Source organism: Xenopus tropicalis, chromosome 10 (genome assembly GCF_000004195.4).
Source record: "Xenopus tropicalis strain Nigerian chromosome 10, UCB_Xtro_10.0, whole genome shotgun sequence".
Lineage (NCBI taxonomy): Eukaryota > Metazoa > Chordata > Amphibia > Anura > Pipidae > Xenopus > Xenopus tropicalis.
This window is the reverse complement of record NC_030686.2, coordinates 47,451,239-47,465,899: the sequence shown is the minus strand read 5'-3', so window position 1 is coordinate 47,465,899 and position 14,661 is coordinate 47,451,239. Positions and strand designations below refer to the sequence as shown.

General features: G+C 47.2%; 1 protein-coding gene across 1 annotated transcript in view; it reads right to left on the bottom strand.

The window, feature by feature from the left end:
• dnah9 (dynein, axonemal, heavy chain 9) overlaps nt 1-14,661 on the bottom strand; it is a 132,226-nt gene that overhangs the window by 15,222 nt on the left and 102,343 nt on the right. The window contains exons 56-62 of the mRNA XM_031894796.1: nt 11,527-11,691; nt 7,991-8,131; nt 7,649-7,819; nt 6,886-7,008; nt 2,111-2,304; nt 1,560-1,708; nt 1,213-1,340 (exon numbers count right to left, since the gene is read on the bottom strand). Of these exons, the coding sequence (XP_031750656.1) occupies nt 1,213-1,340; nt 1,560-1,708; nt 2,111-2,304; nt 6,886-7,008; nt 7,649-7,819; nt 7,991-8,131; nt 11,527-11,691 (1,071 nt within the window). The remainder of the gene's footprint in view (nt 1-1,212; nt 1,341-1,559; nt 1,709-2,110; nt 2,305-6,885; nt 7,009-7,648; nt 7,820-7,990; nt 8,132-11,526; nt 11,692-14,661) is intronic.

The following is a 14,661-nucleotide window of genomic DNA, read 5'->3' as shown; positions in this document are numbered from 1 at the left end:
TGACCCATAAACACGTCGGTGCCATTAGTACAGTTTGGGCCTAGGGGGGACTGACCCATAAACACGTCACTGCCATTAGTACAGTTTGGGCCTAGGGGGACTGACCCATAAACACGTCGGTGCCATTAGTACAGTTTGGGCCTAGGGGGGGACCGACCCATAAACACGTCACTGCCATTAGTACAGTTTGGGCCTAGGGGGGACTGACCCATAAACACGTCACTGCCATTAGTACAGTTTGGGCCTAGGGGGGACTGACCCATAAACACGTCACTGCCATTAGTACAGTTTGGGCCTAGGGGGGACTGACCCATAAACACGTCACTGCCATTAGTACAGTTTGGGCCTAGGGGGGACGACCATAAACACGTCACTGCCATTAGTACAGTTTGGGCCTAGGGGGGACTGACCCATAAACACCTCACTGCCATTAGTACAGTTTGGGCCTAGGGGGGACCGACCCATAAACACGTCACTGCCATTAGTACAGTTTGGGCCTAGGGGGGACCGACCCATATACACGTCACTGCCATTAGTACAGTTTGGGCCTAGGGGGGACCGACCCATAAACACGTCACTGCCATTAGTACAGTTTGGGCCTAGGGGGGACCGACCCATAAACACGTCACTGCCATTAGTACAGTTTGGGCCTAGTTGGGACCGACCCATAAACACGTCACTGCCATTAGTACAGTTTGGGCCTAGTTGGGACCAACCCATTGGACGTCAGTATCGCTATTATTATATTCCCTGCAATGCAGCTTCACTACAAACAGCCAATCAGAATAGGGCTCTGTAAGGACAGGCTGTTCCTGCCGCTGTTTAGGGCTCAGTGAAGCAGAAATATATGAAGAGGCAAAGAAAGGAGAATAAAATGACCTCGGTTCTGACTTTGGGAGATGACATTTCAGTTAATAGATGCAGACTGCAGTTAAATTGGGAATATCAGTCTCGCTCCCTCTCCCCAGGAACCCGTAATAGCCGGAACCGAACACGTCAGTACTGATATATAATGCTGCTGGCTGGGGGGGTGCTGGGATATACAGGGTGGGTTGTGGCCCTTACTTGGTGTTGGGAGAATGTAATAAAAGGTGCCCACGTCCAATCAGCTGGTGTCTTTCAAACTGGAGACCATTAAATGCTACCTTCTGATTGGATGCTAAGGGGAACTTAAACTTTTATTACTTTCCTACGTGGGTAGAAGCCACTTACCTGCAGAATAACCCAATGGCCTTCCTTTGCTGCCAAATCCAGGGCCTGTTCCGCCACAATCTCCTGGCCTTGTCCCAGCGACACGTTGTGAAAATTGCAATTGTCGAAAGTGTAGCCGAGTTTTCTGCCTGTGAAGAACAATCTGCTCCATCAGAAACAAAAAGAATTGTCCGGGAATGGGCATGGAGGCCCTCAGGTAGAGTCAGGCCCTCAACCTTCTAGCAAAGTGTTGGGCAGCCCAAACCAACCCGACCAACAGGTTCTGCTGACCGCGGGCTGGCCAAAGTCACACTACAGGATATAGTAAGAGACTGGATTTTCATGGCATGATAGGTAAGTTCTCATACCTTGTTTCTCCACATCCTTCAGGGGGTCCACGCCAGGAGATAAGATGAAGAACATGGGGGTAGCAGGCCCAGACTCCTCGTACGAAGTGGCAAAATCCAGGGATCGGCCAACCACATATTTACTGCCCAGTTTTTCTTCGACAAAGTCCCTGAAATATGAGGGATGTTGTCATCAGCCTAATGGTCTACAGCATGGAAAGGTGCACCCAATGTGGCTGAATGGCACCCTGCATGAGCATGAGGTGGGAGGGGGGATCCACGGGTGTGAGTGGCAGGGTGATACAAATAATATTATCATTATATTCTGGACTCAGTGGCTCATAAGAACCCAGAGAGTGTTGGTAGTGCTTCATTAGAGTCTATAGAGGAGAAGACCTCATAGGAGTAATCATGGGGAAAGGGCAAGTCGGTCTAGTGGGGCACCATCCATATAAAGACAATTCCAAATTCTCCCTGAGAGTACGGCATTGGCCAAAACACTACATGTGATACAGGCCAACCTATAGATAAAGTGCCTCCACTTGGGTAGATCCAAACTCTCCGGCTCTTACCTGACGGCGTAAGTCATCCGGTCGGGCCGTATTGCCCGCATCATGCACAGCCTCTGCAGGGCGCTCTTGTTCTTCCATTCCTGGGGGAACTTTTCCTTTTCCGGGCACTCGGACTCCACAAATTTCTTCCAACGTTTGGCAGATCCTTCAATGTCGCGGTCCAGGTTCCGGAACTCATCCATAGTCGACAAGGCCTAGGAAACAGGGCAAGTTAGTCAGAGGGGGGTTTAGATGGATCCCCTGGTTCTGACCAAAGGGATGTACCCAAACATATAGGTACGGTATCAGGTACAGTAAATGGGATGAGCCTGAGCAAGTGGGCTTGGCCAGCCTTAGTCTGGGACAAGTAAGAAGAGCTTCTTATGGACATTTTGATGGACCCCTTAGCAAAATCATATTACCCATCATCCAAAGCCTGCAAAAGATAATGAAAAAATAAGTCTCTAGCCACCATGAGGGGTACACCTGTAGAAATGGTAGGACTGGGGGGCTTAGAGACCTTGCCAATAAATATGGCTATTGACCAATTAAATTGGCCATTCTCCACTATCCAACAAGACTGTGAAATACATGGCTTTGAATGTAATAAAAGTTATAAACAGGAAAATATTGAAAACAAAATAACAAAAATGTAGCATTTCATGCCCTGCAACCTGCTTGGGGTGACTTCCCAAACCCTGTATTAAATATTAGGGGTGCACCAAATTCAGGATTCGGGTCAGATTTCAGCTGAATTCCAGCACTTTTTGCAGGGTCTGGGTTCGCTGGAATCCTTAGCGCCCAACCAGACGGAACCCTAACGTAACTGTTTTGTTTAATTTGAATATGTAAAATAGGGCTTGGATTCTGTTTGGGCTGATATTTGTATCCCTATTAAATCCCCGCTATGGAAATATTATTTGCATTGGGCACTTAGCTCATATATATGGGGATAGAGTTTACCCTAATGTATATGTTTGGTTATTGACCAATCAAATTGTCCATTCTCCACTATCCAACAAGACTGAGAAATAACAAAAATGTAGCATTTCACACCCTGCAACCTGCTTGGGGTGACTTCCCAAACCCTGTATTAAATATTAGGGAGGCACCAAATTCAGGATACGGGTCAGATTTCAGCTGAATTCCAGCACTTTTTGCAGGTTTTGGGTTCGCTGGAATCCTTAGCGCCCAACCAGACGGAACCCTAACGTAATTGTTTTGTTTAATTTGAATATGTAAAATAGGGCTTGGATTCTGTTCGGGAGGATTCGGACATCCCTTTAATATACCCGCTAAGCAAATATTCTTTGCTTGGGTATTTAACCCATATATGTGGGAATAGAGTTTACCCTAATGAAATTAGGTGCTGTGAGACAGTTATGGTTACCCATGGTTACCCAGTCCCTCCAGTCCAATCGAATGATACCCTTAATGGACATTGTGACATTAATAATAGGATACCATTTCCCTTCTAGGGACAGATAATATACAAGGTTATCAGCCAATAGTCTGAGCATGAATTACAGGCATCGTCTTCGCCCCCCACACCAGACAAATTGCCCCCAACCTCCATTAGCTTAGATCCCCCAGGCCAGGAGATAAGGCAGATACTTTGCAGATGCTTTGAAATGCGTTGGGATGAAACAGGTGGGGGTGGGGGGGTGGGCAGGAAGGTTAAATCCCAGGGCTCGGGGATCACACAAAAAGGAGCAGCATAAGCCCAAACAATCCAATTTCTCTTTGCTACCGAGATAACCGAGCTCTGAAACGCAGAATCGACTTACACGCCGCGTTTCGCCGGCCCCGGATATTCTTATCTGCAGGAAAGCAGCCCTTTGAAATAGAATTCATACATTGTGCTCTGGGTGTATCGCTGTGATCTCAGGGGGTGACCCCCTGTAGGGAGGGCTCGTCTATTCCATTTGGCTTTAGCAGCCGGGCTTATCTTGTGGCTTGGGATACGGAAAGGCTACGGGCGGTACAAAGAGCTCACAAGTGGGTCGTTCACTGGTTCTGATCCGCTATTTACAATATACCAGTCAGTGACAGCGCCGCCGCAAAGCAAGAGCTTCTTTATTAACATTATTATTACTTGTTGCTAGGAAACAGTCTCTAGTTAAGGGCAACTAGAAACCTAACTAGTTGGTTGCTTTCTCTGGACAGGTGATCCCAAACCAGTAAGGCTGACCAACTAGCCACCCTGTCCAGGCTGAATCTGTTAGACCATATACACCAGGGGTGGGCAAACTACGGCCCGTGGGCCACGTCCGGCCCGTTGGTGTTTTTAATCCGGCCCGGCGACTCATCATGCGAGACTTGGCGCTTGGGGACTGAAGAGCGGAAATGGGGTAATGCTGGCCCAGCCCATCTGTAAGTCAATGTGGCCCCTGAGCCAAAAAGTTTGCCCACCCCTGATATACACTATAGGGGTAATTTACTACCTGCACTTTGCACCTTACTCTCTGCCCTGCCTAAAGGTCCCCATAAACCTTCAGATGGCGAGCCGATCATCTCCCGATATCCCCACCTACGGGTGGGCGATATCGGGAGAATCCAGGCCCTGGGGCCAAACGATCGAATTATTATGGCGGGTATAGGCAAAGTCGGTCCGTGGACCGCATCAATGAGCCAATGTGGTCCCCGATCTGACTAGATTTTTTAACCTGCCCGATCGAGATCTGGTAGATTTCAGGCCAGATATGGGTTGGGCAGTGCCGTCAGTAGTGCCCATACACGGGCCAATTAGCTGCCGAATCTGTCTAAGGGACCCATATCGGCAGCTAGAATCGGCCCGTGTATGGGGACCTTAAGTTTGCCCCATGAATACAGCTCTGCCTGTGTCTGGCAGCTTTGTATTCATAAAGGTGGAGGCATAGAGAAGTCTCAGTGCCCTGTTTGTCGGGGGTCTTTGCAAATGACCCCCTTTTTTCATACCACATGGTATAAGTGAAACAGTGAAGGCAAAACACAACTAAATAAGGGGAATCGCTAATAAATAAAAGGATTTGCTTTTAATCCAAAGCTGCTGCTGCTGAACAGGAGCTAAAAGCCTCCCGGGACGGCACGGCGGTGAAATACAATAGCAATGCATTAGGGGTCGGCATGGCAACTTAAACAAGCGTCTGCTCTCCGCCCGGCCGCAGAATGCCATTAAGGAGAAGCCATTGTGACGGGGCATAGGCGTGGGTACGAGGGAGAGCGATGCCCAGCTGCGACCTTGTAAATGCGTCTCTAGTACGGAATGTTCCACAAGGAATGTGCGACGGAAAGCCACAGGCCCCCATTATAGAGTGGCTTATAGAAAAAGCTGCTATAAACAAAGACCAATCGAAAAGCTGCTTAGAATAGGGCTATCTATATTGAGGAATAATATAAGGTTATGGCTCCTGTGACTTTGATCTGAGCAATATTATTATCAGCCGGCGGAACGTTCCCGGAGACGCCGGCAGTCGCCTCAGCGAGACGATAAACAAATCTTCTGACGTCGATGGTATCACAGACCCTTCAAGTCGTCAGGATGAGATGTGACCCGGCGTTGGTGACATATCGTTCCCTTCAGCCAACCTCCTGACAGGCTGATACAAGAGGGGGCATCAGATCAGCGGCTGGGGGCAGCCGTCGGGCCCCTGTCGGCGCGTAAACAGTTTGACGGATGGTAACAGTGAATTAGGCCGATTGATAGGAGGTTCCGACGCATTTCATGCCACTGAGTTTTGCTTACACACTGCAGTGCCGCACCCCCCCCCCAAAAGTACCCCCACCGTGCCGGGAATGGGGCTAATCAGGCTCCCCGGGGGGATCCCTATTCCATTAAAAGGGGTAATTCACCTTTACATTAACTTTCAGTATGATGCAGGCAATGATATTCTGCCACAACTTGCAATTGGTCTTCATTTTTTATGTTTTGTTTTTTAGTTATTTCTTTAGTTTTGAAATTCAGCAGCTATCTGGTTCCAAAGCTAGCTGGTTGCTAGTGTTGGGTTTACCTTAGCAACCAGGCAGTGGTTTGAATGACAGACCGGAATATAAATGGGATAAAATAAATAACAATAAAACTGGAGCCTCACAGAGCTAAATAGGTTTTTAGCTGCACGGGGTCAGTGACCCCCATTTGGAAGCTGGAAAAAATGCAGAAGAGGAAGGGAAATAATGTAAAAACTATAAAAAATAATGACCAATGCAAAGTTACAAGGAATAGGGCATTCTAGAGAAGCCTAGAACCCAGTTATGGATAAAAGTCTGGCATAGAGAGGGCTCCTGCAAGCATGTGTTTATGAGGAACATTACCAGTTGGATCTCAGGCAGTTAGAGTATGAGAGCCCAGACGCCCAGCAACTAGAGAAGCCTAGAACCCATTTATGGATAAAAGCTTGGCACAGAGAGGGCTCCTGTGAGCATGCTTTTAGGAGGAACATTACCAGTTGGATCTCAGACAGTTAGAGAATGAGAACCCAGACATCTGGCAACTAGAGAAGCCTAGAACCCAGTTATGGATAAAAGTCTGGCACAGAGAGGGCTCCTGTGAGCATGCTTTTAGGAGGAACATTACCAGTTGGATCTCAGACAGTTAGAGAATGAGAACCCAGACATCCGGCAACTAGAGAAGCCTAGAACCCAGTTATGGATAAAAGTCTGGCACAGAGAGGGCTCCTGCGAGCATGTGTTTAGGAGGAACATTACCAGTTGGCAGTTAAGAAATGGGCAGATCAGATGGGCCAGTAACCAGAGGATCACAAAATGGGACCAGTAGGTCTAGGTTTCAGAGACACCAAGTACCAGACTTGTCCCCTTACCTTAATTCCGCCCCAGGACTGGTTGGAAAGGAAATCGACTGGGCTTGTAAGGCCGGGCTGGGCTGGGTAGCGCAGGAGAAAGTCTAACTCCGTTGAGTTGATCTCCTTGTTCATCAGGAGGATCTGAAAATACAGAGCAAGAGGGTCATTCGCTGCCCATAGTTCCCCACTAGTGGCCTACAGCAACGGCCTTTTATACATCCTTTATCCCGTCCCTAGGGGGGATCAAAGGCTTTCCAAGGGATGGTCCAAAGGTCCGTACCCCTTTTCTTTGTGACTCATCTGGCGGCACCCATAGTGGAAAGGTAAAAACAAGGTAAGCTTTACCAGAAAGGTAAATACAGCCATAAGCACTCACAGAGTCCTCTATCAAAAGAAACACAGGATTTCTTTCCTTCTATTCTGTGCACGTGTTCTTCTATATTAGACTTCCTTCTCTTAGCTCCAGGGTTTTTCTCCTCTCTCCCTTTCCCCCTCCCTCCCCCACTCCCCTCTCTGCTGTAATCTGAGCCCAGAGTACAGAGAATCAGGCAGGAAGTGAAGTCAGACCAAGCTAAAATGGCAGCTGCTTTCTTAAACAAAAACAGGGAGCTTCCAGGGCTGTTTACTCAAGTATAGAAAAGCATTCTGCAGAATAAATATAACGTTCTAGGTTGCGCTATTGTGGCTAATCTATTATCCGGCATCAGTAGCTTTCCTTCTGCTTTAAATGTTAGACATTGATAGCTTCCTAGAGAGTTGGATTTGGCGCTGGTTGCGTTACCTGGAAAGCCAGCTGGGCGGTGTAGGTTAACTTGTCGCACTCAAACAGACCCCGGGTGGTGTACTGGAACACTGAGAAAGTGATGCTGTCGATCAGATTGTTCACTCGCTGCTTCAGAACCTCGTCAGTTGGAGCTTTCTGGACCGCTTGCTGGAACACCACACTGAACGCCTGCAGGGGCAATAGAGGCACCTTGTAAACTTGATACGCGGTGGGAAGGAGGGAGGCGGAAAGTCATGTTACGCGAGAGGATGTAAAGGGATAGAAAGAGACACAATGAAATCAATGCAAGTCACTGGGAACAACTGGGCAGTACAAACATCACAGCAGAACAGAACTGACCTTCAGGGAGAACTGGTACATGGGGTGGATTTTATTAAGGTCGTTCATAATAAAATAGAGGAGTGAGGCTCGGGCAGCGGCAGGGCGGTAATGTTCTCTGGCCTCGTTGATTTTTGCTTCTGTCACTTTGGCTTCTTGGACCTACAGGATAGAAATGATTAAATACATGAGAAATATACAGAGAAGGAATGTTCTGGGCACACAATAAGCTGTACCCTCATACTGTACTGTCTAAGGGAAACACTATGGCACCCCCTACCCATATGTATAAATACAAATATACAGAGAAGGAATGTTCTGGGCACACAATAAGCTGTACCCCCATACTGTACTGTCTAAGGGAAACACTATGGCGCCCCCTACCCATATGTATAAATACAAATATACAGAGAAGGAATGTTCTGGGCACACAATAAGCTGTACCTCCATACTGTACTGTCTAAGGGAAACACTATGGCACCCCCTACCCATATGTATAAATACAAATATACAGAGAAGGAATGCTCTGGGCACACAATAAGCTGTACCCCCATACTGTACTGTCTAAGGGAAACACTATGGCAACCCCTACCCATATGTATAAATACAAATATACAGAGAAGGAATGTTCTGGGCACACAATAAGCTGTACCCCCATACTGTACTGTCTAAGGGAAACACTATGGCACGTCCTTCCCATATGTATAAATAAAAATATACAGAGAAGGAATGTTCTGGGCACACAATAAGCTGTACCCCCATACTGTACTGTCTAAAGGAAACACTATGGCACCCCCTACCCATATGTATAAATACAAATATACAGAGAAGGAATGTTCTGGGCACACAATAAGCTGTACCCCCATACTGTACTGTCTAAGGGAAACACTATGGCACCCCTACCCATATGTATAAATACAAATATACAGAGAAGGAATGTTCTGGGCACACAATAAGCTGTACCCCCATACTGTACTGTCTAAGGGAAACACTATGGCACCTCCTACCCATATGTATAAATACAAATATACAGAGAAGGAATGTTCTGGGCACACAATAAGTTGTACCCCCATACTGTACTGTCTAAGGGAAACACTATGGCACCTCCTACCCATATGTATAAATACAAATATACAGAGAAGGAATGTTCTGGGCACACAATAAGCTGTACCCCCATACTGTACTGTCTAAGGGAAACACTATGGCACGTCCTTCCCATATGTATAAATACAAATATACAGAGAAGGAATGTTCTGGGCACACAATAAGCTGTACCCCCATACTGTACTGTCTAAGGGAAACACTATGGCACGTCCTTCCCATATGTATAAATAAAAATATACAGAGAAGGAATGTTCTGGGCACACAATAAGCTGTACCCCCATACTGTACTGTCTAAAGGAAACACTATGGCACCCCCTACCCATATGTATAAATACAAATATACAGAGAAGGAATGTTCTGGGCACACAATAAGCTGTACCCCCATACTGTACTGTCTAAGGGAAACACTATGGCACCCCCTACCCATATGTATAAATACAAATATGCAGAGAAGGAATGTTCTGGGCACACAATAAGCTGTACCCCCATACTGTACTGTCTAAGGGAAACACTATGGCACCCCTACCCATATGTATAAATACAAATATACAGAGAAGGAATGTTCTGGGCACACAATAAGCTGTACCCCCATACTGTACTGTCTAAGGGAAACACTATGGCACCCCCTACCCATATGTATAAATACAAATATACAGAGAAGGAATGTTCTGGGCACACAATAAGCTGTACCCCCATACTGTACTGTCTAAGGGAAACACTATGGCACCCCCTACCCATATGTATAAATACAAATATACAGAGAAGGAATGTTCTGGGCAAAATGTGTGATTTTTTGTAAGGAAGAGTACAGGCCTATCAATCACATGCCCATTGGGCTACTAATGAAACAGCCTATGATGTTAGGAGGAGCTAAGTGCCTTGTGCTCAGTTAATTGAGCAGTTGCAGCCCAAACACACCCAGTAATATAATGTATACTCAGAGCCCAGGAGACAAAAGAATCATCAGAAACTCATTAAAGTAGGAAAGAAGAGCAGCAGAATTGATTGAGTGGGATTTGGTACCTGCCTAATTCACCCCCCAGAGAGTCTGCAATGAGGTTACGCAGGAAATTACAGCAGATCAGGCAGGAGCTGGGCACTGACACACAATGTGGAGACTGTGGCGTCTGCACTGAAACAGTTTGTAGTTACATTTACTGATTCAGGATAAGAAGGGAAGGTCCTGCTAAACTAAACCCACATTGGCATAGCTTAGGTTCGTAAGGGCCACTATGTAAAGCAAAATGTGTAACCATCTGACTTAAGGGGCTGTTCCTGCTGAATTGTGCTTAGTACAGGGGAATCCCTATGTGCCATAGTTTTATGGTATCTCTCTGTACAGGCTATGAGCAAACTTAGGGGGCTGTTCCTGCTGAATTGTGCTTAGTACAGGGATTCCCTATGTGCCATAGTTTTATAGTATCTCTCTGTACAGGCTATGAGCAAACTTAGGGGGCTGTTCCTGCTGAATTGTGCTTAGTACAGGGGAATCCCTATGTGCCATAGTTTTATAGTATCTCTCTGTACAGGCTATGAGCAAACTTAGGGGGCTGTTCCTGCTGAATTGTGCTTAGTACAGGGGAATCCCTATGTGCCATAGTTTTATGGTATCTCTCTGTACAGGCTATGAGCAAACTTAGGGGGCTGTTCCTGCTGAATTGTGCTTAGTACAGGGGAATCCCTATGTGCCATAGTTTTATGGTATCTCTCTGTACAGGCTATGAGCAAACTTAGGGGGCTGTTCCTGCTGAATTGTGCTTAGTACAGGGGAATCCCTATGTGCCATAGTTTTATGGTATCTCTCTGTACAGGCTATGAGCAAACTTAGGGGGCTGTTCCTGCTGAATTGTGCTTAGTACAGGGGAATCCCTATGTGCCATAGTTTTATGGTATCTCTCTGTACAGGCTATGGGCAAACTTAGGGGGCTGTTCCTGCTGAATTGTGCTTAGTACAGGGGAATCCCTATGTGCCATAGTTTTATGGTATCTCCCTGTACAGGCAATGAGCAAACTTAGGGGGCTGTTCCTGCTGAATTGTGCTTAGTACAGGGGAATCCCTATGTGCCATAGTTTTATGGTATCTCTCTGTACAGGCTATGGGCAAACTTAGGGGGCTGTTCCTGCTGAATTGTGCTTAGTACAGGGGAATCCCTATGTGCCATAGTTTTATGGTATCTCCCTGTACAGGCAATGAGCAAACTTAGGGGGCTGTTCCTGCTGAATATTGCTTAGTACAGGGGAATCCCTTGAGAAGGGCAGTGGGAAAGGATAATGAAGGCTGTAGTCAGTCAGAGAACAATGGAGTAAGGCTGAAAGGCTGAAAGTACAAGAGCAAATAATGCTTCCACCTTTTAATCATTCTATCAGACAAATAAGATGGGGGGGGGGGGGTAAGTAAAGTTATAATGGCTTATTGAGGGGAAATCCCAAGATGTGGGGGGGGGGGGGCGTACCTTCTCTTCAATCTCAGCGGCCGTCTTCTTAGTGATCTCCAGGTTCTCCACAAGGGCGGTGTCTCCTAGGAAATTTCCCGAGGCCGAAGAGAGACGCGAGAGCAGGTTGTCTTCTAGGGTCTTTAATGTTATCTTGAACCCATTCTGTTGCTTGGTCAGGTTGGACTGGGAAGGAACCAAAGGAGACATATTAACCATGTACTGGCTGAACACAACACTAAGGTAGCCCAGCCCTAGGCCCTAGGTATTTGTTGATCAGCTACAAACATTGGAGGTTCAATGAGTAGGAAATTAACGATGGCTTGGAGGTCCTCAGGCTAGATAGGCTTTGAAGGCCCTATAACCATTTCCTAGAGTTATCTATGTGAAGGGTCTTCATTGGAAATCCAGGAGTCAGCTGACTATGGGCAACTAACACAGGCAACAAACAAGCCATAGCCCTATCCTGTGATAATGGAGGCCCAGAATAAGTGCCTTACCCCATATAAAGCCATAAAGAACAGGAACATTGTGGAATTCTCTCCCTAAAGTGGGTGTACACCCACAGATACCAAATACAGCTTCAAGGAAGGGTGGAGGAGAAGTGAGAAAGATACAGTGTAACTGATATTGGTACTCTTGGCACAATACTGATCCGAGAATTGGTCCGAGGGCCATTTTGGGGCATGGAAAGCTCAACCCTGTCAGGATTCTTGTGCAGGGTTGAATGGGGTACCAGTAGAAATCCTGGTGGGCCACTTGTGCTCTGGGGAGGGATGGCTAGAGCAGTGGAGTGGGGGTATAGGGGTAGAAATGGCTGAAGTGGGGGGGTTACCCTAGTGGGCTCCAGATACCCCAGTTCTACACTGTTCCTGTTGATCCGCTAAAAGGGAGCTCAGCTATAGGCAACATGTGGTCCTGTAACCCATAACAACCAACCAGAAGGGGTGGTTCACCTTTAAGTTAACTGTTAGTATGTTAAAGAATGCCCTATACCTAGCAGCATTGCAGTTTATTATTATTATTATTGAATTATTTGCCTTTTTCTTCTGCCTCTTTCCAGCTTTCAAAATGGGGGTCACTGACCCCGGCAACCAAACCCTATTGCTCTGTGAGGCTCCAGTTTTATTGTTATTGTTACTTTTTATTCCTTGTCTTTCTATGCAGCCCCTCTCCTATTCATATTCCCATCTCTCGTTCAAACCACTGCCTGGTTGCTAGGGTAAATAAGACCCTAGCAACCAGATAACTGCTAAAATACCAAATGGACAGCTGCTGAACAAAAAACAACCAATTGCAAACTGTCTCAGAATATAATATCAAAAGTGAATTTATGGTGAACAACCCTTTTAAAGGGAAAGTTAAACCACCAATGACGTACAGCCATTCCACTTAGCATTCGGGAAATATAATCGTTAGCTCTCTGCTTTTCAGCCGCGACTTGCCCTTTAATTCTCCCCGCTTTGAAGCTGAATAAGCGCAGATAAGAGACAGGCGAGGGAAAAGACTTTCTATCACAACAATAGCCCCCGCGACTGCGCTCTTAATCGCAACATCTTCATTCGCTGATGGCAACTTCATCCTTCCGCCTGTCTTTGAATTGAAAACAACGTCAGGAATAACGTTCATTTATTATCGGCGCTCACCGCCGGGCCCCTGATTAGCCCCCGATAAGGGAACTTTTCTCACAAATGAAAATGAGGCCGACACAAAAGCCTGCGGTGTTTGATTCATACGGAACTGTCTCAGGCAAACATTTCCCTCTCGGAGAAAGGAATAGATTTGCTGAATTAATTATCTCTCATATTGGCTCCTTCCTACTGCCGAAATATGGCGCCGAGCTACTTAACCATGTCGGGTCTGGGCTGGAACCGTAAGCTCCCTATCAGTTAACATAGTCAATTTCTATGCCATTAGTACAGTTTGGGCCTAGGGGGGACCGACCCATAAACACGTCACTGCCATTAGTACAGTTTGGGCCTAGGGGGGACTGACCCATAAACACGTCACTGCCATTAGTACAGTTTGGGCCTAGGGGGGACTGACCCATAAACACGTCGGTGCCATTAGTACAGTTTGGGCCTAGGGGGGACTGACCCATAAACACGTCACTGCCATTAGTACAGTTTGGGCCTAGGGGGACTGACCCATAAACACGTCACTGCCATTAGTACAGTTTGGGCCTAGGGGGGACTGACCCATAAACACGTCACTGCCATTAGTACAGTTTGGGCCTAGGGGGGACTGACCCATAAACACGTCGGTGCCATTAGTACAGTTTGGGCCTAGGGGGGACTGACCCATAAACACCTCACTGCCATTAGTACAGTTTGGGCCTAGGGGGGACTGACCCATAAACACGTCGGTGCCATTAGTACAGTTTGGGCCTAGGGGGGACCGACCCATAAACACGTCACTGCCATTAGTACAGTTTGGGCCTAGGGGGGACTGACCCATAAACACGTCGGTGCCATTAGTACAGTTTGGGCCTAGGGGGGACAGACCCATAAACACGTCACTGCCATTAGTACAGTTTGGGCCTAGGGGGGACAGACCCATAAACACGTCACTGCCATTAGTACAGTTTGGGCCTAGGGGGGACTGACCCATAAACACGTCGGTGCCATTAGTACAGTTTGGGCCTAGGGGGGACAGACCCATAAACACGTCACTGCCATTAGTACAGTTTGGGCCTAGGGGGGACCGACCCATAAACACGTCACTGCCATTAGTACAGTTTGGGCCTAGGGGGGACTGACCCATAAACACGTCGGTGCCATTAGTACAGTTTGGGCCTAGGGGGGACTGACCCATAAACACGTCAGTGCCATTAGTACAGTTTGGGCCTAGGAGGGACCGACCCATAAACACGTCACTGCCATTAGTACAGTTTGGGCCTAGGGGGGACTGACCCATAAACACCTCACTGCCATTAGTACAGTTTGGGCCTAGGGGGGACTGACCCATAAACACGTCACTGCCATTAGTACAGTTTGGGCCTAGGGGGGACTGACCCATAAACACCGCACTGCCATTAGTACAGTTTGGGCCTAGGGGGGACCGACCCATAAACACCGCACTGCCATTAGTACAGTTTGGGCCTAGGGGGGACTGACCCATAAACACGTCGGTGCCATTAGTACAGTTTGGGCCTAG